Here is a 27,159-nt window from a genome sequence, read left to right as displayed (position 1 = left end):
CACATGCATGTGTGTGTATTCAACTCTCTAAGACATGGTGCTTTTTGTAACTTACATCTGTGCTTGCAGGATCACTTACCTATTATAAAGAGGTGATAGTTTGGTCTGTGTTATTGCTCATTAATTTTGCAGATGAGTGTTAACGGAACAGAAATGTCTGTAATTTTTTATGTCAAAATGAAGCATGGTATTATAGGGTCTATATCAGAAGCTCAAAGTATAAAAAGAGCAAATGCTCTTTAATTGACACCAAATATGCGAAATCCCAAAAAGTCAAATGTGCAGAACAGTGTTTTTTTTTCCCAGGGGGAAAAAAATCACTGTTCCAAAAAAAAAAAAATACAATATAAAGTGGGGGGTTTTGCCCCCCCAATCCCCGATGTGGGGGGGCTGTGCCCCCACACACCCCTACTTAAATATACCAACTCCGAGATCGCACCACAGTGGAGGAAACAGCAAAGTCCCGAGAATGGCCCAGCGATTGTTTTCCCTGGGAAAAAAATCGCTGATCCGGCTGTTCGGCTTTAAGGGACTTCGCGTATTTGGTGTTGATTAAAGAGTGTTCACTCTTTTTACACTTCCAGCTTCTGATATAGACTCAGTATTATATAAATTGCATGCATATGATAAGAATGCAACATACAGTTGATGCTCTGTTAAAAAGTTTGCTCATGACAGTTGTCCATCTTCCATAGCAGACACAAACCATATCTCACTGGGTTTGTTTCAGCAGAGAGTTTGGGCATTAGGTAAAAACACACCGCTCTGACTCTAGAGCCACAGCTGTCTCTACTACATGCCCATGGTGGAACAGTAAGCTTACTTAGGTAACCTCCCAGCAATTGCTTTTATCCTGTGGGCTTTTTTTTATGCCCCCTGCCATGTAAATAATATTTTTTTTCCAGTCTGATTACTATTTTTGTGATTCAGACTTCCTGTATCCATGTCTTTTCTTTCATTAGATTTAGCTCACCACTCTCCTTAGATTCACAGAAAATACAGACACTTAATAAGCCACTTCTGTGTTTCACTAATTATTGAAAATATACTACTAAGATTACTATGGAGACCTTAACAACTTATGCATTCCACGATGTGGGTATATATCATGTGTTCAAAGATACGAGTCTCCACCACATTTCTGAGTTATTGCTATCAATGATGTTTCTTCACACAAGGAGAAGGATGCCTCTTGTATAGGGGCAACGTCAGTTTTCAGATTCGACTTTTTTGCTTTTTAAGTGAAAACTGTTAAAGGATGCTATGATTCAATAGCACCCTCTGAGACATTAGAGCATTATGCTTATTAGTAATAGATTATTAGCTTGTTAATGTATTGTGTTTATATCTGGGTGTAATAACTGCTGGTCAATATCTCCTTGTTTCAATAAAACAGATCGTATAGGTTTCTAATAGTTTTCTTGGTTGGTAATATAAAAATGTTTATCTATATTGTCAGATTTGGATGTCATGGCTGTTTAACTTCTCCTTTCTTCAATAAAACTGCTTTACAAACAAACAAACAAACAAACAAACAAACAAACAAACAAATAATAACTGATAAAAGAAGTAAATAAATAAATAACAACTGATAAATATCCTGTCTGAAATGAATGCTTCTGGTTGTAGATGTTGTGCACTGCTGTTAATATTTTGAAGTAGTGCGTTGGTAAAGTTAGAGAACAAGTATATGCAGAAATTGTGCTATCGGTCTCAACAAATGCTTTTCAAATGACATATCTCTGTTTACATTGTTACATGCTCTGTTTTTCCTGTGTTCATTTATGTATGGTCATATCCGAGTAGCCTGCATACTATTTCACCAAAATGCAAAATATTTCCATTTGAATGTGTCGTGTGTCTGCATGCCTTAATATTACGCATAAAATAAGACATTCATGAACATTACCAGTTATAATCTGAAGGTCACGGGTAGTTCTTTTAAAGGTACCTCAAGAGTCTAGCTATCTGTGGATGTAATAATAAAATACATCTTGGCATAGCACTACAGTATCCTGACACTTTGTTTTTGGAATTCAGTGAGCCAAACACAGCTGAGTACACTTTCTTATTATTGTAAAGCTTACATCAGCTGAATGAAATAGTAACCTTCCCCACAGTGAATAGTTCTGTCTACAAGGGATGGATAGGTCTATTCAGAAATGCTACGGATATACTCCTTAGGTTTTAGCGTATGAGTTGCAGTGAATCTAGTGGAAGGAATATTTCCATTTATAGCAATTGACTTCTTAAGAGATAAAAAGAAGAACATCTAATGCCAAATCACATACAAAATAAGCTTTTTTTTCTGATGCGCACTGCTCCTGCTTAAAACCACAAATACTGCATTTGCTTTGAATATATTATGAATATTTCTAATATTCTATTAACTGGAGGGAATAGTGGTCTGCTTCATAATTAAGTACCTTTGTGTCAATGAAACAACTACAAAACCTAAAACTAAATGTTTCATCAGACAACTTTTATGTTTCATTTCCTTGATAAATATAAACAGCCGTCTAAATCTGTAATTATTATTAGCCATCTGCTATGTTGTTATTTGATTAAAATGACTGTGCAGTTGACTGCAGTCTAAATGTTCTAATAAACCATTATTATGGATTTTGGTCTGGTAATCATGGATATCAAAACTGCAGAATGCAGAACACGCCTTTTGCCTGAGACAGTATGTGACAAAATCATGACCGAAATGAGTACCACTACACAGATTCAAACCACAAGTGTTATGTTGCTCACAAACAGAGCCTCCTGATAAGTGTAGCCTTTGTAGCTTCTTCTGTGGGACTATGTTACCTATTTAGTGTTACAGAGTATGAACGTGGTGACTGTAAGAATTAAATCCAAAGTTCCTGCTGAATGCACTTGGTTCTTTCACACTTTATTACTGTAACATTTAGACTACACCGAGTTTTCACTGTGCTGTGCTTCCTTACATCCATACAGATGTTTACTCAAAAATTTAATCAGTGAGCAGATGATAGAAAACTAACTTTAAAAAGGTGATTATTGTATTGTGTAACAGTTAAAAACTGACTTGACATTTGCTAACAACTAACATAGTGTTGACATCTATACTAGGAATACCATCTTGTGTCTCCCTTGAAAATACGTTACTGGCCTAGTGGGACTAACCCAGTCAAAAAAGTGTAAATAAATAAATAAAAATAAAACCAAAACCTTAGCCACAGGCATCATGCTCTGTTTCACTTCTCTCTTTAACTTAGATATCAACAGCCGGAGTCTAGACTTACAACATAGTTAACTGTCTGATACCACTGGGTTAGGTTTTATTGTTATTACCATCTCATTCAGCAGATTTAATTTGTAAAGCAGCTACTTAATTAAAATTAATTAATTAGTGGAAAAATAGGTGTCTCAAAATTAACAAAGGTAATAGCTGAAAAGGGACAGACCAACATTATCAGAGTTCACATGTTACTTTGTACTACTTTGTAAACAGATATACAAACTTGAAGTCAGTGAGTTATAACCTGATAGCCTTCTAAGACTACTTTGGAAAAGAAGACATTGCAAGTGGGATTTACCCACCAAAATGCTGTTTTTATTTAATAATGTTGTTAACCCCCTCACACCCTATTCTATACAATACACTTCAGAATATATTAACTGATCAGTGGCCCTGATGCTGAGAGTAAGGTATGAAAAAGTTCTGGGGCTCAGTTATTATGAACTGCCATCCCATGTTATCCAAGGCCAGGTATTCTAAGATTATACATAAGTTGTCAGGTTTGCTACATCAACCTTGAAGATAATAAAAGGGTTCAGTTATACCTCTCCCTATCTTGCCTGTTCTCCAGGGTGAGTTCCTGGAGGCTAAACCATGGCATTCCTTCATAATTTTGCTTGGAACCTGTGCTTGGAGCTTTCTGCCCTTCATCAGGACTAGATACAGCATTCAGCATCCACAATGAAGTGACACAGTAGAGTAGAAGTGGGACAGGATATCTTCCTATTGTATGTGATGAAATACTGACAAAAAGGAAAGAGCTCCATTTGTATTTTTCCACATTTTGATGATGTCTAGAAAGACTGAATTTTCCAATCATCAGTACACAATGTTCATGTTCTTCTTAATTTACTGTAACTCAGTTAGACTGTATGACCTTTGAACATATAGGACCAGAAAGGCTTTTGATGTCATATATTAAGGACTAGGACACCAGACGTACTAATGTTTCCTCTCATCTTCTGTTCAGTGATTTGGTGTGAAAGTGAAATAGATTTAAAACCCCTTTGTAGTTGCTTTCTTTTGCCATAGACCAGTTTTGGCATTAACTATAAAAGGTAATAAGCTACTTAAACTATAAATGATATATATTTTCTCTATCCTTGTTACTCCTTCATTCATAAGAGATCCTGGCCATAGTTTGGCCATAGCCGATGTTCCTGATCTAAGCTTTCACTGTATCATATTAATGTTACAGACAATAATTTATTGGAGCTTTATCGTTTAATTTATTGGAGCTTTATTGTTCTGTGCAGTGTTCCAGCAGGAAGTGACAGCAGCTCTGTTATCTGTTATACAATGGTGTTTTATGCAATCTAGAAAACCAATTGGAGATCTAAAATAAAGGTGACATAAGTGCATAACCCAAGGAGAACTCCTTTAATACTTTCCCGACATACCAACTATTATTACTTGGCAAGGAAAAAGAAATGCCATCTATGATTTTTCCTAGCTATGTACCAGCATAAAAAGTCTTGTAATTTGATATATTTCTCTGGAAGCTTTAAAACACTGGAATGTATTACACAGACAACCAACTCAACAACAACATAGCTACATAAACTGCAGAATAATTTTAAAAAGAGGTATTGCTGTATGCAATATTTAATAACTCTTTTTAAGAACTGAACATGGTGAGAGGTCCTGCAAAAATAGCTATGGCATGATTCCTGTATATACACCCATCTTATCTTTTTATTCCAGAGAAGCCTTTTTTTCCTAATATAACCAAAATCGAGCAAAAAATAACTCATGACTCGTGTATGCCCAAATGCATTAAAAGTAACACGTAGGCAATACCAGAAATGTGGTCAAAAGCAGCAAAAAGACACGGGTTGGCAGTTTACACAGATAATAATTTGCAGGTGAAAGAACACAACATACTAAACTTCTGCATTAGAGAATATTCTGCTAAAGCTGTGGAAGTGGAACAGAGTATATCAGTGGATTGTGAATTTGTCTGCAAATGACAGATGGATAGATTAGAAGCAATACATGTGAATAGCAAAGAAAGATAGTAAGAATTGAACTGATAAATGAGGAAGGGCACTGGGGGAATTTGGGACATGAGGGCAGAACTGGAGGAAGGACACGAGAAAGCAGTCCAGAAAGGTGGAATAAAGTATGAACAGGATGGAGGGTGAAAATGTGCATGTGAAAATGGGTGAATTACTAAGAGAGAAGGAAAGCTTGTATTGGAGAATGGCTATGATATGAAGGGATAAAAATTAAGATTATTGAAAAGTGGGGGGCAACACCTGAAAGAAACAGGCAAAGCAGCCTACAGTTTTATGTATGTGTGTGTGTGGGGGGGGGGAGTAATTTGGAAAGAGCAAGTAGGATGGATTCATAGGAAATTAAGGAGAAGGCACAAATATGGAGGACTGACAGGCAGAAGAAGGGCTTGGAGAAGGATGATATAGGTCAGACAGATTAAGTGTTAGGGAAGGGGGTATATGTCTACATTAAATTGAGAGGTTTTGTTTTATATTTGACTAAACAATGCAAATCCTGCATCAGTGGTGCATTTTTATCCATTAAGTTTAGTGTAGAATGAAAGGGTGATAGTAAACATTAGAGGTATGAGGCAGATGGGAGTGGTGTTTTACATATGTAATGGGCTTGCTCAGAGATCAACGTGTTCTCAGATGGGAAAAAGAAGGTGTTGGAGAGAATGACTGTTAAATTATAGGTCACAGTTTTACTTGTTTGGGTAGCACAGGGTTTAAGGAAAGGGACTACTGATGATGGGCTGGTTTAAAAGTAATATACTGCAAAAGGCTGGAGGGTGTGAGTCAGTTACCTACGGTGATGGGAAGTCTACAAAAATGGACGAAGAAGCTAAGAACAGGATATTTAGCTATAGGTGACAAAATGGGTAGGAGTATATGGCAGACAGGTCTAGGAGGAGTTAGACAGAAAAAGTGGGGAACTAGCACAGGAAAGCATCTCTGTAGAATACTATGAAGATGGGGTGGAGTCTGGTATGATCTGGACATATAAAGGTAGTGAACAGACGGTAATGGATATTATTGAAAGGGGCTTTAATGTTGAATGTATGTTCATGCCGAACTACTTGAAATATGTTCTATTTTGAGATGTGTATTTCAATAGAAACTGAAGACTTATATACTGTACTGTATAGAAGATTAGTAAGAAATAAAGTAAAAAGTAAAATAACATTTCAAGTAAATTAAATTTAAAGTAAGTGTGTGTGTGTGTGTGTGTGTGTGTGTGTGTGTGTGTGTGTGTGTGTGTGTGTGTGTGTGTGTGTGTGTGTGTGTGTGTGTGTGTGCGTGCGTGTGTGTGTGTGTGTTGAACACTGCATTGCAGCCTGTCATCATTTACAAAGTATCGTAAACAATTTAAAAGCAATAATTAGTTAACCACTGTAGAAAGGAAATAATAAATGGCAAAAGAGGCCATGGTGTGGTTTACAATGGGATGGTGCATGTTGAAAGTACTAGGATACTAGATGTGATATTTAGAACTAAATAACAACTGCAAATCATGGGTGTACATTAATTTTAAATTTGTAGTATCTTAGAGTTTTTCCCTCATTCTGAGATGGAGCAGTTACTCATAATATTTAAGTTGCAAGGGTATGGAAGGCACAATGCAACATGCAAATAAGTGCAGGAAGATGATGTTCCCAGCAAAACCCCTTGCAAAATGTAATAGCATGCTTCATGGTTCATCATTTCCCACTTGAATTGCAGTTAGTTTTTCTCAAAATGTCAAGACATATACTTCTGTATCTTGCACTTCTGCTAGATAGCTATGCTGGAATATACTCATATATGCTGTCACTGTGCTTGGTAACAGTGCCCTGTGAGCAGACCATAAGTAACACCTTGAACATCTATTAATTCTGAATTATGCAGTGATAGGAGTAGCTGAAAAATATAACACAATGCGACTGGTCCAAGAACATTTTTAACCGGGAGCAAATCCTGCTCACCTCAGGATAGAACATTCATTAACCAAGCTGGATTACATGTTTCTATATAATTTTCCTTCTCAATTAAAATAAATAATAATAGTAATAAAACATGGTGGGATTTGCCCATTCCTGACTTGACTGCTTTGAACACTTGGGTGAAGACATTTTTTGAGTAAATGTCACTATAACTCACAGTCCTGCCATGTATTATTGACAAAGAAAATGAACTGATGTTATATATGAGAAATGCATCATCCCAAATCACTTTATGATTTCCTTCTATGCTCACTTCATTACAGTCATCATTTGTGTTTCAAATAATGATGTTTTCTTGTGTTTATAGTGTATGTATTTATTATATTGCTTCTTCCTTTTACCCAAGGGATTCCTGACACATCCTGCCAGGTTATGCATTCAGGCTTATCGACGTGTGTGTGTGTGTGTGTGTGTGTGTGTGTGTGTGTGTGTGTGTGTGCGTGCGTGCGTGTGTGTGTGTGTGTGTAGGGGGTATAAGGGGATTTTATCTCTCTGCAGTTTCCACCAGTGTGTATATGTATGTATGTGTGTGTGTGTGTGTGTGTGTGTGTGTGTGTGGTAGGGCGTAGGGGTGGATACTATGACTTTCTTTTTCTATAATTTGCACTCGTATTTGGTTCTACTACATATACTACTATAGCTGATCTGGGACTCCGGAGCTGCTGGCCTTCCTCAAGGCACACCACAGAAAAGACTTTGCAGCTGTCCTGTATACATCAAAAGTATTTTGGGCCTCCCCTCACAAAAAGCATATATTTTAGGGTACAGAAACAGGCTACAGTTTAAATAGTCAAGATTTTTAATAGTACGGTGTTATTATCATCCTACAGGTTTGTAATATTTTGACACATCAATCAACCACTATTCTTCTACAAGTAGTCTAACCTCGCATAAAATGAACACGGACTGGTTAATATTTTAACTATACAACATTTTCAGACTTGCTTGAACCTTCCTTAAAACAGACCGGGGGGAAGGGGGGGGGGGGGCTAGTCTCTTCATTTGACAGTTTTAAGGAGACCAAGTCCTTTTTTTTCAGACTACAGTTTCAAAACTTCACAGGTCAAAAGTGGAATTTGGTTGTGTGACAAACGCATCTTAACATGTTTAGCGGAATGGTCCTCTCTTGCACTTTGGGGGTGGAGGATAAATCTACATGTCAAGGGATCGACTTCTGGGGCAGCCACCTTAGTTAGCTACATCAGCACTCGCTTCCTTATGCATGAAAACAGTGATTTAAATACGTAAAGGCCCACTCTATGTTTTTTTTAATGCCCACTGCACCAGCTTGCGTGAAAAATCAGATTTGAACAGTAGAGGGCACTCTGAGATCGCATATGGCCCAAGAATCCCACAGAGCAAGATTCTACTCAGAGGTCCTGTCATTTTCTGTATAAACACGTTACGGGCTAGTGTTTAGGATATAAATTACGACCATGAAGTCTTGCCTCACAAGGAATGTAAACAGAGCCCTGTGGTCGGAGCAAACTGCTCGCTGACTTTTTAATTTATAGCAGGCTGCTGTCAAGAGCCAGGCAACCGAGAGCAGGTCTCCCGTCAAGAGAGGATGAAGAGATAGAAAGCGAGCCAATGTCTCAGTGATGATGGCTGCAGCGACCTGGACTGTCCATCAGCCTCCTCACTGCAGAAGTTAAAAATGAATACATTCATGGTTAGTGCAGAAGCATTGTACGCATTCCAGTTACTTAGGAAAAAATAAGATGGATGTAAATTACAGCAGACGTATGCACCATGTGGTTACAGAGTCCATATACTTCTCAAATTCATAGCGTAAGAAATCCGGACAGAGCCAAAATAATGGAAGGATAAAGACCCAAAATAGGGACAAATTTTAACTATTGCTCTAATAAACTTAGAAAGTCGCTAGAATAGCATTATTGCATTAATATGCGCTTTCTGAAAGATATAAGCCTTAAATTCAATGTTTGTCATTATTTAGTGACTTCAATCCTCAGTGATTTTCCAGAAAAACACAAATTTTATGATGAACAGATCAAACCATGCGACAAAAATCTGGACATTCTGCGAAAATCGGGACATTTGACATGTATGACGGTAACCCCTAACATGCACACACACACGCACACAAGCCTGGCTGTACGCAAATAAGTATAAAAAACGTGCTACCAGAGTTACAAATCTTATCTTTTTTTGTTAACCAGGGTAGAGAGCACTTACCTCCCTGGGCCTTTTTCAGTCTCACCCCAGAAGGACTGTAGGTAAAGAAACTTGCTTAGTCATACACTGAAGATGTGAGAAACAAACTCCACACCAGTGAATATATTTTGTTTTTCATGCTCAATGTCTTAATGTTATGCGCGTTATTCCAAGCATTTGCTTGTCCCACTGCTTGATTAACTATGTCCATGGCAACAGAGGGCCGTTAGTTCAAGAATCAAAAGTTAGATTTGCATTGCTGCTGAGTTTATGTTTGGGGCAAAGTGCTTATAGTAAAGCTTCGAAGCACCACTGGAGATACAAATTAGCTTGGTATTTAAGAACAGTACATTTGTTTATTTATTTTACCACAATATTTTACTGCAACATTTTATACACACACACACAAACACACACCTATATTCTGTCTACAATAAAACAAGTGGACACGTTGGCTGAAAACGTAATTAGCAATACTTACCTTGCAATTTTACACTGAAGTGTGTATAAAGATGTGTGTTTCAATTTATTGTGTTGTTGTCAGTAACTTCAGATAACCCCAAGAGTCAGATAAACCACACAACATGTAAATGTCCATGTATAACTTACCAGCTACAGCCGCTTAACGCTTGTTATTGCAGATAAACATTTCCTTTATAAAAAAAATATAATTATACTGATAAAATGGAGTAACAATTCTTGTGATGACTGCGATCACAGAGACACGTAAGGTGGCAATGTGCACGCATAGCTCTCAACCTCTCATTTCCAGAAAAACTAATCTGAGGACAGTTTAGAAATGTGTTAGTACTAATAACTTGAAAACTAACAATTTAATAGGAAGTGAATTCGCGTGCATTATTCGCAGGGAAAAAAAGAGTCTATAACTCCAATGATTGTTGTTATTTATTAAATGTGATCGTTTCTCCTAAAATCGCCAGTTGTAGGAAATTAGGAGGGGTGAGAGCTATATGTAGTTAGGACACACATTATTCAGATTGTGTGAAATGGCAAATAACTCCCATGGTCACGTTTTGAAACAGGGTGAACTGGAGAGTTCAAATAGTGCTTGTACATATATATTTTTTAACGCGAAGCGCAGTCTTAATAGTCAAACACCCCTTACCAATAAATAAATAAATAGACTGTAGTGGTCTTTAATTAACATATACCTGTAATGCACTGACTTTTCAACATGTCTAAGTGTCAGTGTGTGGTACGAATGAGTTAGCACAGCGGGAGGGACTAGCCACCCGGCGGTGTAAACATTGACTCTAGATGATTGTCACTGTGGCTCTGGTCGACAGTGGCACAGGAAAATAATTTTCTTGGGTGGCAAAAGCCAGGGTACCTTTTTGGCTGGGCTTGTATAGGCCCCAAGGCCGATAGCCTAGTACTTACCTATAAACCTACGACACCCCAACCTCATGTGCAAACATGGGAAAAGGGGTTGAGGATGAATAAAACATAGAGGCTATTCTGAGCCTGGAAAGAAGCAGGCATGCATTTTTGTTAAGGTCCATCCCTACCACGAGTGACAACCAACCGTTTAATAAATTGTAAGTAAAGTAATACATATTTTTAAACCAAGTCTTTGATCACAATATATGATGCAGTTAACTAGTTTACTAAAACATCAGGACTCCAAGAAAATAAGTATGCCCTTACGTCCTAACGCTCCAGATTATTCCTATTTTATGAGTTGTAATATGTTTTATCTATGAACTGTTAATATTTTCTTATACTTGAATTTCTGCACTTTTGTTACCACTTCTAACGTGTTTAGGCATTCCCACTGTGCTTCATTTCTTTCCCCTTTTCGCTGATGAACATCAGTTCATTTCCGTCTAGTCAGTACGAGACTGTCCTGTGACAACGAAAACAGGAAGTGCTTCAAGCAAAGAGGAAGGGAAATGTTACCCTGCAACTATGCCTACTCTTTACACCCCAGAGGAAAGTAAAGGGTGGGGATGGTATGCTGCCCTGGCCCCTGCACGATGTCAACTTAAAAACGTTCAGCCTGTTTGACAAAAAAATGATAAAAAAGTATGCTTAGGGTAGCGATCTTCCAAAATATTGTTCTGATCTCAAAAGTTGCATGTCGATTGAACAGGACAAGAATTCACAGTAAACCACCCTGCTTCATTCTCTATCTACTCGTTTTCCCTTCTACTATACCCTGAGTTTATGTTTGGGGCAAAGTGCTTATAGTAAAGCTTCGAAGCACCACTGGAGATACAAATTAGCTTGGTATTTAAGGACAGTACATTCGTTTATTTATTTTACTGCAATGTAGCTACGGCAGTGCAGCGGTTAGTGTTAAATGCACAGCAAGAGGTTCTCCCGTTCGATTCTCGGCTGGAGCGCCTTCTGTGCGGAGTCTGCATGTCCTCCCCGCGGTCGAGTGACGTTAAAGACATGCAGGTAGGTGCGAGCGTGAATGTGCGTGCCTTCTTTGAAGGTTAGGCGTCGGGCTGCCGACTCGGCACCCGAAAAATCTACTGCCCATCATGAGCGGACCGGAGTTCGCTGTGGCGACCCTTAACAGGGAAAATCCGAAAGTCTTTTAATATTTAATTGCAACATTTTACACACACACACTGTCCCCCGTAAAATGTGCGATATGGACAAACAAAGAAGCTTAGAGACGTTAAAAAATGGCAAAAAAATACAGCTATGTTAATCACAAAAATATGTTAATACAAGTCTATTTTACGAGCTAAGCCTAGCGCGCGCACACACACACACACACACACATAGATATACACAGAGAGAACGATATGCGTGTGCCTACTATCGATATATGTTGCTGTATCTTATCCACACACGCGCGCACACACATACAGACACACACACATCTCTATGCATGACCTTTTTTCGTATTTACATTAGTAAACGCGGGTCCTGATGAAGACGCTGTCATCACGACTCAAGACTTCTTTTGCTCAAGAAACAAAAACTAAAGCCAAAAAAAAAAATGATGGTCAAAGACCCACAATCAGTCACATACCTCTCAAGTGTACCTCATTATGAGGAACGTACCACATTTGGGGTCTTAAAACGTTCATGTTCCTCGAAGTTCCACATAGAAAGGGTTGGTCACACATTCAGTGTTAGGCATTTTTTAACTGATATCCATGGTAAATAGAAATGAATCATAATAATTCATTAAAAGATAAGTAAAATCAGCATGTTTTAATCATCTTATGATCTTCCCAGATGAAGTTGTTAGTATGCCACTAGCATGTGTTCCACATATTGCCCATTTGCTCCACATTATTAAAGTTAGTATTCCTCATTTTGTAGGTAGAGGTTGAGAGCTATGGTCGCGATGTTTAAATATTACTCCCATTCCCTTAGAAACTTAACAGACCAAACAGAATTTGCAATCACATGCATTTGAAAACTAAGTATGAAGCACTGATGCCTGCCATTATTGACTGGCTGCAATTCTCAGTAATTTGTCAAGAAATCAAAAACATTCTAAGGGCAGGACAAAAATGTGAGCCAAAATTATGGCTATTCTGCTAAATTAGGGCGACAAGGAAAATAACACATATCGAAGATTGCTCTTCTCTTTTAAAATTTCATTTTTAGTGGGGGACAGGCCCCCACACACCCCTGATGTGGGAGACAAACCCCAACATCACCCAATTTTTTTATAGATAGACACATATACACACACCAACTCCGAGATCGCTAAACTTTGGGGAAAGGGGAATATTCCGGGAAATGGCCATCTCAGTTTTAATATGTCAGTTTTTCGGCTATCCAGTCTCTGTCTTTCTGGACACGCTTTAGCAGGTCACGACATTTCAAATGGTTACTACAGTGACTAGCTATGGCTACAATAAAGATCGATAATTGGACATTTAAAATATTTAAACACCTAAGAGATTTTGTTTCTAACTATGGGACTCACATAGCCAGCAAGGAAAGGTGCATTTTGTTTGACTTCTAGACACAAGTTATAAGGACTGGTTAATATTTTAGACTGACCTAAAGCTTTGAAATATGCAAAAAAAAAAAAAAAAAAGACGTCTAGAATTTGTCCGCGAAGTAGCTAACTTTGGTGCTTGAATTTATTAGTTGAAAGTGCGGTTTTAGTTACTGAAAATGTTACTTTCTCACCCACTGCTTTTCCTAGGGTTACCACCTGTCCCACTTTGCGAGGGACAGTCCCTCTTTGGGCAGTTGTGCCCTGATAAAAAATATTAAAAATGGCAAATGTCCTGAGATTGTAGGACATAATTTTGTCCTATATTGTATGTAATAGTTGCATAAAACAGTTATTCTGTATCTAAAATACCTAAATGTTATAAGAAACAGAATAAGCAACTAAAATGCTACAAGAATAAGCTATTATTTAGGCAAAAAAGTTAAGTTCTGTCCTTTGTACTGACCGTGGGTATGTGTTGGCCTGTAAAATCTGTTTGCCCCGAAAAAGTCCCACTTTGGACATTTGAAAGGGTGGCAACCCTAACTTTTCCTCGTTTGATGACCTATTTTAGTTTTTGTACTCAAGGTCATTTTTTGTTGCCAGAGAACGCGAGGCTATGCCATCATACTTTTACATCATAAAGTCTGACCACATAAAAAAATCAGTCAGAAACATAATAGGGTCATAAATAAGTGCACTTTTTTATCCTTCAAAATAGAAGGTCTTCACAAATTACATTTTATATACTTTAATGTAGGGAATCTTTATATGGGCTTAATTTATTTAATAAAGTATGCGTTCATGTAGACGTCTGACTTTATAAAGGACACTGTAAACGTAGGGCTTAATTGCAGCGTTGGGCTTAAATCAGAGCCCTTGTATGACTGCCACCTCAAACCCCCCCCCCCCAACACGGGCGCGTGCGCAAACACAACAGGGTGCCCAAAGCGGGACACGAGACGTTAGTTCATAAATTTTAAGGCAGGTGCTGCGGGTTTTTTCAACAATGGATGCTAGCCTTTGTACTGAAAATCTCATTCGCCCCTAGAGCGCCGTTTGGTGTGATTTTACTGTTGTAGATTCAATTAAAATGGTCAGAGCTTTGAGACATGGGAGGCCCAACAGACTAAGGATTTTCTAATTTAATATACTTGTTATTGTTCATATACTTCGTACAAGATTTATGTTTTAAACGTGTTTTTTTCTTAATATAATGTGTTTTATTATTACAGTTCTTTGATTTCAATATTACACGTTGTTCTTTTTGAATTTTGCATTATTTAATAAACGTGGATTAATCCAAGTTTATCAGTCTTACTGAGAGTCATTAAATTTATCCTAATATGTCGAGGTCCTATGAAATATTAAACCAACCCCTCCATGACAAAATGAATCGAACGCCTGGTACCCCTCTCCTACACATCCTTTACACCTAAACTCCGAAAAGATGTTTTTTTGTACACAGGACATTTTCTGTAAATGCATACCTCTCAGCCAGCAGCATACCTCTTAACTGTCCAGATTTTCGGAGAATGTCCAGATTTTTGCCTCATTTTTTGCTTTGCTCCTCATATACTATGTGGTTATCTAGTAAACCTCTGAGGATTAAAATCACTAAATGATGACATATATTCCGAAAATGCATGCTAAGCAACTCTCTAAGTTTATAAGAACAATATTTTAAATCTGTCCCTGTTTGAGGACCTTTGTCCCCCATTATTTAGGTTTCGTCCAGATTTCTTGCGCTAAGAGGTTGAAGGATATGGCCTGCAGACACTGAAAAAAGGAACAAAAGCCTTTGAAAAATAGTAACATCCAGCTAAAAATGTGAACGCCTAATTAGCATATTGTGAAAACCAAATAGCACATAATTCTTCCCGTTTACGATAGGAATGAGGGATAATATTCAGAAACGCTTTAAAAAAGTGACAAGAATGACTGAAAAAATACAAGCACATTATCAATGTGTCCGTTTAAAATCTGTACTTTAATCAACTGTACCATAACATTCCACCAACACAAAGTCATTTATTTTTATTTATGAAAAGGGAGATGTAAAATGTGTGTCCTCTTTTTTTAATGATTGCTTCAAAATCACAAGTGATGACAGGGATTTAGAAAATTGTGCGAAGGCATAAATCAAGCCTGAAAATAGGGGTGCATCTCCAAAAATAAGGACTCCTAAATCAGGCCTGAAAGTAAGAACGGGTCAGTTGAGAGAGGGGGGAGAGATCTATGTAAGTATACAGCACTCAAGCGTTAATCTACAGACTAAACTGAAAGGGAATACAAAACTTTTAACTTTCAGATACAAATTTATTGTCAATTTTGTACATCAAAATAGTTTGACAAAAATAGTACTTAAGTGCAAATATACCCAAACTGCAAGATAAAAGCGTTAAGTGTGCTGATACAAAAAGGTGGGCTTGTTCATACAAGAATGAAACTGAAAATGCACTCTACTTAAAAAAAGTATAGTTAATACTGTTACAGACTAATATGCTTTATATCAATGAAATATGAAATGGACAAGTATGGCTGGAGAAAGTCACTTTTATCCTAACTTATAACAATGTAATATGAACTGGACAAATATGGCTGAAAAATGTACTTTTATCAGAAGTTAATATGAAACCTTGCCTATGGTTAGTTTCAGTTGTTTTTTTAATCACTGTGATTCCTTGCATTTGTTCAGTAAAACTGGGAAAGACATTTCGACAATGAGGAATGACGACCATTTTAAACACTCCCTCACACAGTGCAAACTCACAATATGAATTATTATTGTTGGGTCAGTATGTCATTTTTTTGTCAAATGCACAAATGAATCAGTATTGTTGGGTCACTATGCGCGCTTTATCTCCAGCCCTATATTCCATTCATTCCATCGCATCTGATAGCTCCAGTGCAGCGATAATGCATTACAGTACTGCAAATCTGATTTTCCACGATTAAGTACCAGACATAACTGATCTGACTTCTAGTTACTGGTTTGCTACTGCGCCTTACTGGAGTTTACTGGGTATAACGTTGACCGGAAGATATTTGTTTTGATGTTTTGATAACGAGCAAGTTCTAACACCGTGTTATTATTATTATTTTTCAGGATCACAACTAGTCCCAACATGTCTGCTTTAATAATTATACTTTTCAGTCAAAACAGAGATTGTTCATAGGCCCTCAGAAGATCGGATTAGTTCCAAAACAGTGACCCTGATTTTCAGTACAACTGACCCGATACTCACAGGCAAAAATACTGATAGCAGAACTAAGTACACGTGTACATTATGTCCACTGGCCAGTAGCAGGAAGAATTAGTCCCAGAATTATAATGAAGATCAACTTGATTTTTCCATGATTATTTTATTCACAGAAGCCTCAGTAGTTCCAGCATTTATATAGATAAAGAGCTGATCATATTAATCCTCAGGGGTTGTAAGACTGGACTAAAGCATTTCGGAGAGCAGATCCGAATATTGCCACAGCTAATTGTTATAATATCTGCTAGTAGTCCAGGAATACGGATTTCTAGTAGGACATCTTCCCAGTGCCATGATGCAGGCAACGCTAATGACTAGTTCCAGAACTAGTGCTGACCACAAACCATATGGCCAGATTATAGGACCGCAAAACTCAGGAGAAATAAGTCCATTAGATGCCATGGCTATGATGCTTCTCTTTTGAGGAGATAATGTTACAAATCTCTGCTTGCCCCGGGGTGGCAGGTCCTGCTGTTCTTGCTGCTGTAAGTGGGCATTCAGGTTTAACTCCCTATAGCTAGTCAAGTGAGTCAGTTATCTGAGTCACTGAATCACATCACACAAGGTTTGATGTCCTGGCAGACACTTTGATGGTGATGATGGTGATGATGGTAGTAAGATCCGCCGGCAGAAGGGTGGAAGGAGGAGATGCCATTAAAATTGAGTACAAAATCCTTCCTGTCGCACATAGATGGAGCGTGGTGCTGATAACGAGGCAAACCTACTAGGACAAACAGAAACTGCGAGTTAGATACAAGTGATAACAATACATTGCCAATGCACAGTAACAGACATGTTACAAACTTCGATGATTCACTCTCTCCTCACACTTTTTTATTCTCTTAAAGACAAGTATCTAATTTCTATTTGAATCATACGTAAATTAACAAACAGTACCTCTTAGCACAAGAAATCTGTCCAAAGGCAAAAATAACGGAGATGGGGTGTGGGGGCAAAGGCCCAAAATGGGACAGCTTTATATTAGAAAATTAAAAGTAATAGGTTTTCCACTGGTATGCATTTTCTGGAGGATCTGAAGTTTGAATCTCAAATGTATGTCGTTATTTAATGACTTCAGTCCTCAGAGAATTTCTAGAAAACGACAGATTTTACGAGGAGTGGAGTAAAAATGTGAGTAACAAATCTGGGCATTCTGCAAAAATCTGGGCAAATGCGTTAAATCCTAACTACATTTTTATTTGTTACGCACTGTAAACAGAAGCTGAAGCTTTGCGGCCCAGGCAATGCAATGCTTTGACAAATGGTCGTCAGACTGAATGGAGCCATCTTTCAGTACATGGATGAGCTGATGTAAAAGATCATTTTCAGCCACGATCCCGGCCAATACAGCAACATAAAGAAGCAGTAATAGGCTCCGAAATCTATAAGTGGTTCTGTCAATGTTGAGCAAAGAGACACACTTGTAGCGCTGGAGAAACTATTTGAACATCATCATCATCTTATTAAACAAATTTGCAGTATAAACAAAATACTCTGTGGGAGAAAATAAAAAAAAAACAAAAAAAAAAAAACGAAAGATATCAGATAAGAGACATAAACTGCACAGATATGGATCGAATGGAACACTAACAGTGAATCCAAGAATGCTTGCTTAAAATGTAGGAACGTATATGTTGAATGCGACAATTCAATACATTTTTCCAGTGTTATAGTAAGTATGTACTATAATTCACAGGCCATCTCAATAACACATGGAATGATGATTTACATAAGAAAGTTGTTGCTTGGTCACACATTTTCTTTTCCAATGCTTCTCAAGTTTACAGTATTATAAAGAATGTTCCTCAGTTTCAGTGTTAGAAAATCTTCGTTCTTTATTGTTCCACATAGAAAGGATCTGTCACATTCAGTTTAGCATTTTTCAAACTGATATCCACAGCAAACAATACTAGATCATATTAATTAATAAAAAAAAAATGTTCATAAATTAAAGTAACATATTTTAACCTCCCGATGAGCTTCCTTGTTGAAGTTGTTAGTAAGCTCTTAGTAAATGTTCCACATTTGCCCACTTGTTCCACATTGTGAGAGGCTGTGGTCCACATTTTGGAGAGAGAAGGTTGTCAGCTAATTTTAGCTTTGGGCAATGTGATGTGTACCAGAATATCAAACCCAGTTAGTACGCCTATGTTTAACTAGCAGGAAAAAATGCATTTTTGTTTATTGTTTGTACCCTGTAGTAAATAATGTGAATACATATCTAACTGTACAAGGCAGTGACGTCAGAATCAAAATTGCTAAACGTTTTATTCTCCCTATAAAACTCGACAGTCTTTGGGGACAGTGTGCATATTTCTGGATCATTCCCCTGCCTTCTGTAAAGTCATCTAACACTCAAGTTGCAAGGCGCTCATAGCTAGGTGAACATATCTTTGATAGTAACATCACACCTATTTTCCAACAAAACATTGGTTAAGCAAAAAGGATTCCGAACAAATTAGAAAGGGCGTTTCATAACCGAGGAGAGACTGACTTTTTATTATTATTTTTAATATGCATGTTCTGAATGCAAAGGCCACCTCGGCTTGTAGTTTTCTCTTGGACTGGCAAAACACATTGCATTTCAGGGAAATCAAAAATAAAATGAATACACTGAAACTTAAATAATATAAACAAATACAATTTAAAAGGTTAGCAAGTCATATAGAAGGAACACTAGTTTTTTTAATCCCAGTTTTAACCTTTTAATCAAATACATTTAAGAATATTTTATTATGATCACGGCTTTGTCCTTTAATGATTATATGCTTAGCATATTAATCGCACACATGAAAATAATGCACTGAGCACCTTATCTATAGGTACTTGTGCTTTGACTCAACAGGTTAAATTGCATAGCTATAATTTACCGCATGCAATCCTACTTAATGAGGCTTTTCAGTGCTGGCATACTGATGTAAGTAATAATTAGAAATATATTAATCAATGAAGCTAGTATTTTAATGTCCTGTTCCTACTAAGCATATTTGTTCCAGCTTCGCTTTGTTTTATTACTTTTTTTTTCTTTTCCATACTTTAAAATGATTTATCCTAATCTATTACACGCTTCACCGCTGGCACTATAACTTTCCTTTAGCTCTGGTTACATGCATCAATACTTATTGTTGATTAATTGTTATTGATTTGTTTATATGCATTGTGCGCCTTGCTTTCTGTGTTATAGTTGTGTCACCACTGCCCAAGTCGTACCTGAAATGGATCCTTGGATCAGGTACTTAACTGGTTATCAAATGTAAAAATACATAAACTAAATAGATATAAAAATGCATTTATGACTTTAAACAAAATTGTATAAGTGCAGTTTGCTAACAAAACTCACCCTTGAACTCTAGTATACCACGTTAAATGGTCACAGAAAAATGCATAAATGTTTATGGACAGGTAAGGTAGACAAAGCTACAAGTAAGATGTCGCTATTACCTTCAAAGCACCCGCTTTAAAGCAATAATCTTATGAGTGTAGTTGCTGGATTGCATACTGCAACACACAGACTTCAAGATAATTTAGCATTGCACCACTTTGACATTTTGTTCTGTTTTTTTATTGTTTCGCCTTTCTTTTTTCACTTTGTTGGAAGTTTTTACTAAAAGTGTTGAGAACAACTTTTCTTCTTTTTGCATTTAAGTCGCGTGTACTGCCTCAGGGGCCTATTTATTTCGTGCAATATGCTTAACTAAGTCAACAACACATTTAACAGGTTTATTTATGGCGTTTCTGAGGCAGCAGTTTAATAGTTTCCAGTGACTATGTCTCTTTCCCTTAATCACCCATTTTGAAACTTCTTTTAAACTTTTTTACTTCTTAGCTAGATGTTATAACTCACAAATGCTTATTTTAACCACTTCTCAATGTTATCATCAATAAAATATTGATGTTGTTAAAATAATCAAAATCATGCTTAAAATAACGGGTGCAAATTCCTCAGCTCACGGATCATTTGCAATATATAGGCTGCAGTCCTACTTGACAGATTACTACAATTTATGTTTACATGCATTTGTGAAAACTAAGAAGTATCCAAACCTCCGAGTCTGAGATCGATGCAAGTGATATTCGCTGTTTTATCACTATTTATAATGGAAAGAATGGACAGTCTTGACAATCGTGTAGTATGTTTTTAGTGTGTGGTTAGCAGAACTCACGCTATTATTTTTGTAATAATGACAGTGCATAGAAGAACTTGCTGCCAGCGCAAGTTTGCTGTGAACCTACTAGTAAATGTCTTAGTTCAGTGGTCAGTTGTATACAATACCGGTGAATTCTAACCACCTGATAGATAAGGCAGTTTTTCCCCCGGTTGGTTGAATATGGTACTAGACAACTTTTGTTTGGATGTCTGCCTGTTTGCTACCCATCTCTTGCCCACTTTTTGTCATTTGGGAGCCATGGCATTCTTTGACACTAGGATTAGTTTCATGTTATAATGTCAGTTATTTGATTTTGCAGCTACACGGCAATTTCCACTGTCGTATTCTTCTATATTAAACTTGCCTAATGGGAATAATTTTGTCTTCTAGTCGCTTATAATAATAGTAGTAACAACAATAACAATGCTGATGATAATAATAATAATAATGATAGTAATAATAATACTAATACTACTAATAATAATAATACTCAGTGACTGCATTATTGGTGGTTAACATAAAAAAAAAACAGGAAAACAATACAGAATGGGCTGAGCGCTTAATATTTAGTGATGTGTGGAAATTTGAAACTTTAAGAAATATTAAAGAATACAATTATTACCGAGAGCCTCATCGTTTATTTAATAATCCATAGCACCATGTTGAACATGTTTATGTAAACCACCGACTATGTATGTTTATCAGTACTAAAATGTTATCTTTAAAAAATATTTAAACACAGGCCTATCGTATGGGTTACAATGGCTGGCTATGCTATTCTTTTATGTATGTGTAAATAGTAAGCTTCGATTGTTGCAGTTCTGCATTTCATATACTGTTTACAAGTGAAAGGCTTTTTTTACTGAGCCTGTTTTAATTGCAGCGGTATGGTGTGGAGGCAATGTTATATGCCATAAGTTAAAGCAGGGTTATTAATTTTCTTGAGTCCTTTTTCCCTTAACAATGGGAATACATGTATCTTAATGATGCCTGGAGGAAGGCAGGTTCTCAGATGCCTTTGTGCATGGTTCTGTGTATTGTTAGGGTCTTTCTGGCAGGGTTTTATGCATCTGCTCTTGGACTTATATTATTCCAAGGTCACAGTAATTTTTGCTGATTATGAAGATACTAAACACACTGCCTGCCTTCTGTCCTGTTACTTATCTTTCTTGAAATCATTGCATATATTATAGCTAAAGTGGCTAGACATGGAAAACCTTCTAAATATAATTGCTCTTGTTGTCATATTTGTATGTTGATTGATTTATTAAAAAGTGAACATTTAGATTTGCTGACGGTTAGTTTCACTCCCCCCCAACACACATACACGCGCGCACACACACACACACACACACACCTCTTCTTTGCGTGAAACATTGAAACTCCCACACATGTTCTTTGGTGACCTCAAATTTCCTTGACATTAATCGGTATATAAAAAGCAATCCCGGGTCATAGATTCAGTTAACTGCGTGCTTTAGCTGGATTTGACTGGCTCATAGTTTAAACTAGGATTGAGCAAACAAGAGGATATGACAGTAAAAGGACTGTATTTCCTTTATTTGTCTGGCTCAGTCATTTGTGATTTTGACTAAATATGAAGCTTGTCTGGGGGAAAACCTAATACATTACCAAGTACTTTGCACAACGGTGCACTGAACAAAACTGAGTAGGGAAGCTGCACATGCAGCTTGGGCAGTTTCATAACAGAATAGCCCTACTTAAATGTGGGGATTACAGAATAGGATCATAGCATCATTGGGGTTAAATGGCAACTGAGCCTCGAGGCTATTTCTGACTTGTAAATACCCTAAGCATTGCCTCTTATTTCATGGAGGCCAGGCAAGTCATATAATGTATGAATTTATAAACATCCATCCAGTTGTCCGGCTCCTTTTTAAATGCATACAATGTGTCTCACAGCTTAACTTGGAGAGGGAGTTTGTTCCAGGGAAGGGGGTAGGCACTGCGTAACACATCTATCTCTTGTTTTAGTCGTATTTATTTATTGGAGTAGATTTAGATCTCTGTTACTAGTGTTAGCTGGACTGCTTGATTTATTGAGGTATAAGAATTTTCAGACTACTTGTACCCTTTGTAGCCCCATAAACTAGACAAGTCTTTCCTAAGAATGACTGTGGTATCAGCAAGAAGTATAAGCCTTTCTGTCAAATGCTGAAATAACATTGACACTATTTGAAGAAATTCTTAGTTTATATTTAACAAAGCTCGTTTGATGAATTAATACTATTCAGAATCATTTACTACGGAAGTTTGTAAAAAATGCAAATGAATGTGTGGCGCACCCTTTCAGTTTGGAACATTGTGGAATGTAACATTTTAAGACTCAAAATAACGTTTCTGATAACAAGTTCATACCCCTCAACTGTATCTGATTTTAAGGGACGTCCCTTTTGACTCAAATTTTAGCCCTGTCCCTCTTAATCCCTCCTAAAACTGGTGACTTTTGTAGAAGAAAATGCTGAATTATATTTTATAAATAATTGCAATAATTAGAGTTATAGACTTATTTTACTTCAGAAAATGTATATTTCACATTCTCTAATTATGTCAACGTCTCAAGTTAATAGCACTAGTATTTTAAAAGTGTCTCTGATTGTCCCTGATTATTTTAGGATTTGTCCCGGATTCTGTTGACATTGGTCACCGACTGGTTGAGAGTCATAAATAAGGTACAGCTCAGAGGTGTAGGCATTAGTGAGACTTCACTTAATATTGGAAAATATGTACAGGTGTCAAATAGATTAACAGCACTTCAGTAAATCACTGAATATTTCGGTGTACTTTTATATGGTTACTTTTTTTTACATTTTTTGTCAGGAAACTACTGCTCTCTCTCTCTCTCTCTCGTGTGTGTGTGTGCGTGTGTGTGTGTGTGTGTGTGTGTGTGTGTGTGTGTGTGTGTGTGTGTGGAGAGAGAGATCTGTGCGCGCTCCCGGCAGTATAATTGGCAGTTAACAAAACAAAATAAAACAGAGGCCTGTCTTCCTCTTCTCAGTTCTCATAAAATGTTAACAAGGTGCTGTTCTCATAGCGTTAAGCAAGCCTAAAATCCTTTTTCCGTGTGGTCCTGCCGAGACAGTCTTTGTTTAGTTAACCTCTCCGACCCACGCTTTTAGTTCCCTTGCAGAACAAAAAAATAAGTGAATGTTGCATCCGCTGTTCATGCAAAAATCTTTAACTCGCTATTATCGTGTTATTAAGAATTTTTGTCCAAAATATTTTGAGTAAACGGCTACGTTTAGTAGCACCGAATCACTAGTAATATTTAAATTTCAAAGTGAGTAAGACCACTTGTTAATAGTACTCAGTTGTTATACAGTATTCTCCTTGCTTGTTCACATTTACGCTCAGTACATAAATGTGGAAATACTAAACCTTTTACGTATTGAGGATTTGTTAAATTATCTATGCTGACATCTCTGAATCCGCAGGTTAAGATGTTATCATTTAATGCAGAACTAACTGTAGAAATTTATTTTTTAAACGATAGCATTTTTTTTACAAAATTTGCATACCAAAATAAAAACAAAAATAGCACTTTAATCGTAATTTTTAGGCAAGTCCACCCCCCCCCCCCATATACATTGCCTACACGGTAATAGCGTAGATGTGATAACATCTCCCTTACCTGGCAAGTCTGGTGGCTCCCTTGTGTTTTGATGGAGGTACGGCTGCTCAATTGAATAGGAGGGCATGCTGGAGTGGATGCTGGACGATGATGGGTTATTACCTGTCAGTGCCTGTTGTTTAATATATGGAGTACCTCCAGTGGACGTCCAATGGGCTGGAGGGCTGGTATAGGGCGAATGACACTCGATGGCACTAGCCATGGCTGGAGAGGAAGGTACAGGACTACTACTGCTATCTGGACCGTAGTCACCACTCGAAGACACGGGGCAGCTCGCCATATAAGTAGAGCCAGGGTTAGGAGACATGTGGGGAACGTGGTGGCCACTGCTAAGTCCATGGTGGCCACTACTAAGTCCATCATATGTGCCCGCCATGGAACTACTCATCATATCCAGATTGTACCCATTTGTGTGGCAAGCTAATGAGGCTGAAGGAGACTGAAAATCGAAACTCTGGGGTATGATGGAGGTGCCAAAGCCGATGCCATTCATCATCCGATACATGGGCTTCAGAGCCTGACACTTTCGTCTGAAGCCTCGAGGTCGCCTGCGAAACGAGCCCTCTTCAAACATGAATTCACTCGCCGGATCAATAGTCCAGTAGTGTCCCTTTCCTGGTCGGCCAAGCCCCTTGGGCAACTTGATAAAGCACTCGTTCAAGGAAAGATTGTGGCGTACGGAATTTTTCCAGCCTTGGTATGAACCCCTGAAGAAAGGGAATCTGGCCTGGAGGAACTGGTAGATCTCGCTCAGAGTCAGCCGTTTAGTGGGAGAACTTTGAATGGCCATCACGATGAGAGCAATGTACGAATAGGGAGGCTTCTCTGGGCGCCTCAGCCCAGAGCTGTTCTTTTTGCCCTTCGAGGACGCCGACGTGTCCATTGCTGTGGACTGTTGGCTTAGCAGCACAGACTGCAGGGCTCCAGGTGTCGGACTCGATCTGAGTGTCGCTGGGGGCTCCAGCTGTGGCTGCGGTGGTTCAGTGGTCATCGTAAGAAAAGGCAGGGCCACTGTATAAAACACAAGGAAGCAAGGTCTTCGGAAGGGTCCCTTTTACCTAACTCCACTTGACCACAGGCAGACGCATTCCACAGCGGCTTAGACGCGTCTCCTGGGTGGCGTACCTCCTGCGCTCAAGGAAAGAGATATAAGGGGAAGGCTTTGGTAACTTCCTTCAGGGCTTGCGCAGTTCTCCTTTCTCCTGACTTTGCAGCTTGGGTACAGATGCTGTAGGTAGAGGAATGCTAGACTTTGTCTTGTCTCCAGTTCATCACCTCGTAATTACTTGTTCGGTATGGCTCCTTCTTTCTCTCTCTGCAGCCTCTGCAGCCTTGGACTACATGGAAGCCATGTCTTCCCCTCAGTCCTGTAAAGAGGAAGCACTATAAGGGTTTCACTGCAATATTTTTACAAGAGAGCTGCCCCGCCAAACAAAACGCGACCACCTATCAGTTAGTAAATCTGTCTGCACTGCAGACCCCCAGATCCATGAAAGAACTCAGCACCAGTCAGAGACCACCCCTTTCATGCTTCTTTGTCCACTCGTCATCTGGGCAGGAGGCGCAGTCACAGCAGCTTTAGTAGAAGTTTTCTGTATCTGCCATCTCTCATACACGCAATAACACCATTTGTCAAGCTCACTGAGACAGGCCAGTCAAGAGGCACACGCTTCTTTGCCAAAATGGCCAAGGTAACGTGCCCTGTTGTTCTACATCATCCAGCAAGTATGGCGTTCATACAAAGGGATATTTTATGCAATTTTCTAACAGACTGGGGAATATAATGTGGCATTCTGCAGTTATGCTAGAGCCAGCCTAATGCAATAGTGGTTACTTTGTGCGCTTCTTTTGTGGAGCACAGTAATCTTTAAGATCCAAGTCTGCGGGTTAATAGAAGCTGCATACCGTTTAGCTTTCTGAGTATTGATGTCTGTAGTCTGCTCTAGGTCTATGATGTTCTCTGTATACGTACTCTCTGACCCAATAGGAGATGACTGTCGGATTCCTTATCACTACAAAAATGATAAAATAAGGTACATGTACTTGCTACCATGGAGTTTTCCTACACAATAAACACTTGTTAGCTATGCGCACCTTTTGTTGAATTAGCAGAAAGACCTGTGGTGGTATTGATCTCAAACTGAGGTTTGTCTGTCGGATAAAAAAAAAGGAAAAAGAAATGCATTCGCTCTAACTGAACATTTTGAATAGTGATTGTGTGGAATTAATAAATTGGAAGGGGGGGGGCGTCTCTGGTGAGACAGCTAATAAGTATGTAATGTTATTGCTGAAGGATAACGGTCAAGACACTTTTGAGAGGTGAAGTGTGGCAAACTATACTTGAAGTACTTATGTGCATCCTTTTCTCTTAATGCTGATTTGGGTATGGCATAGTGTAGAGCCCCAGGGTTCTGCCGTTGAGTAAAAGCAGACTTTTTCCATCAAGTGTTGCCTTCTTCCATCCTGCAGCATATACCACCCACAACGTTGCGGTGTCAGTTTACTGCCCTCTGCCCAGCTGCTTGTCCCACTGCTCTCCAGTAATTAGACTTAAAGAACACCGTAATTAAGCAGTCACAAGTCGATATATGTCTATAGAACACAAAAATAGAATCTCTGCATTGCTGCTGGAGCTTTAACCTTTCTTCATTCCTAGTTTTGTTTTACTTGAAAACAAAACAGCAAGGACAATTCATTTTGGCTTGTGTCCCAACGTATAGGAAGGCTACATTAT

General features: G+C 38.1%; 1 protein-coding gene across 2 annotated transcripts; it reads right to left on the bottom strand.

The window, feature by feature from the left end:
* Positions 1-15,333: 15,333 nt before the first annotated feature.
* FOXF2 (forkhead box F2) lies at positions 15,334-26,046 on the bottom strand. Of its 2 annotated transcripts, none has more exons than XM_044065159.1 (2): positions 24,426-26,046; positions 15,334-17,349 (listed from the first exon to the last, which is right to left on the bottom strand). In XM_044065159.1, exons 1-2 carry the CDS (start codon positions 25,414-25,416, stop codon positions 17,177-17,179), a joined length of 1,164 nt encoding a protein of 387 aa, XP_043921094.1. In that variant the 5' UTR covers positions 25,417-26,046; the 3' UTR covers positions 15,334-17,176. The 2 variants fall into 2 exon arrangements, with proteins under 2 accessions (XP_043921094.1, XP_043921095.1); XM_044065160.1 differs by having other exon boundaries at positions 15,334-17,346; positions 24,426-26,032.
* Between the last annotated feature and the right edge of the window lie 1,113 nt (positions 26,047-27,159).

Source organism: Protopterus annectens, chromosome 3.part0 (genome assembly GCF_019279795.1).
Source record: "Protopterus annectens isolate FY-2018-M chromosome 3.part0, PAN1.0, whole genome shotgun sequence".
NCBI classification, from domain to species: domain Eukaryota; kingdom Metazoa; phylum Chordata; order Ceratodontiformes; family Protopteridae; genus Protopterus; species Protopterus annectens.
This window is presented reverse-complemented; position numbering and strand designations above follow the sequence as displayed.

Excerpts from the sequence above, each read along its gene's own strand:
- FOXF2 (XM_044065159.1), bottom strand. The coding sequence starts at position 25,416 with ATGACCACTGAACCACCGCAGCCACAGCTGGAGCCCCCAGCGACACTC. Across the intron at positions 17,350-24,425 it reads GGAGCCACCAGACTTGCCAG|TAGGTTTGCCTCGTTATCAG; the intron begins GTAAGGGAGATG and ends TGTTTGTCCTAG.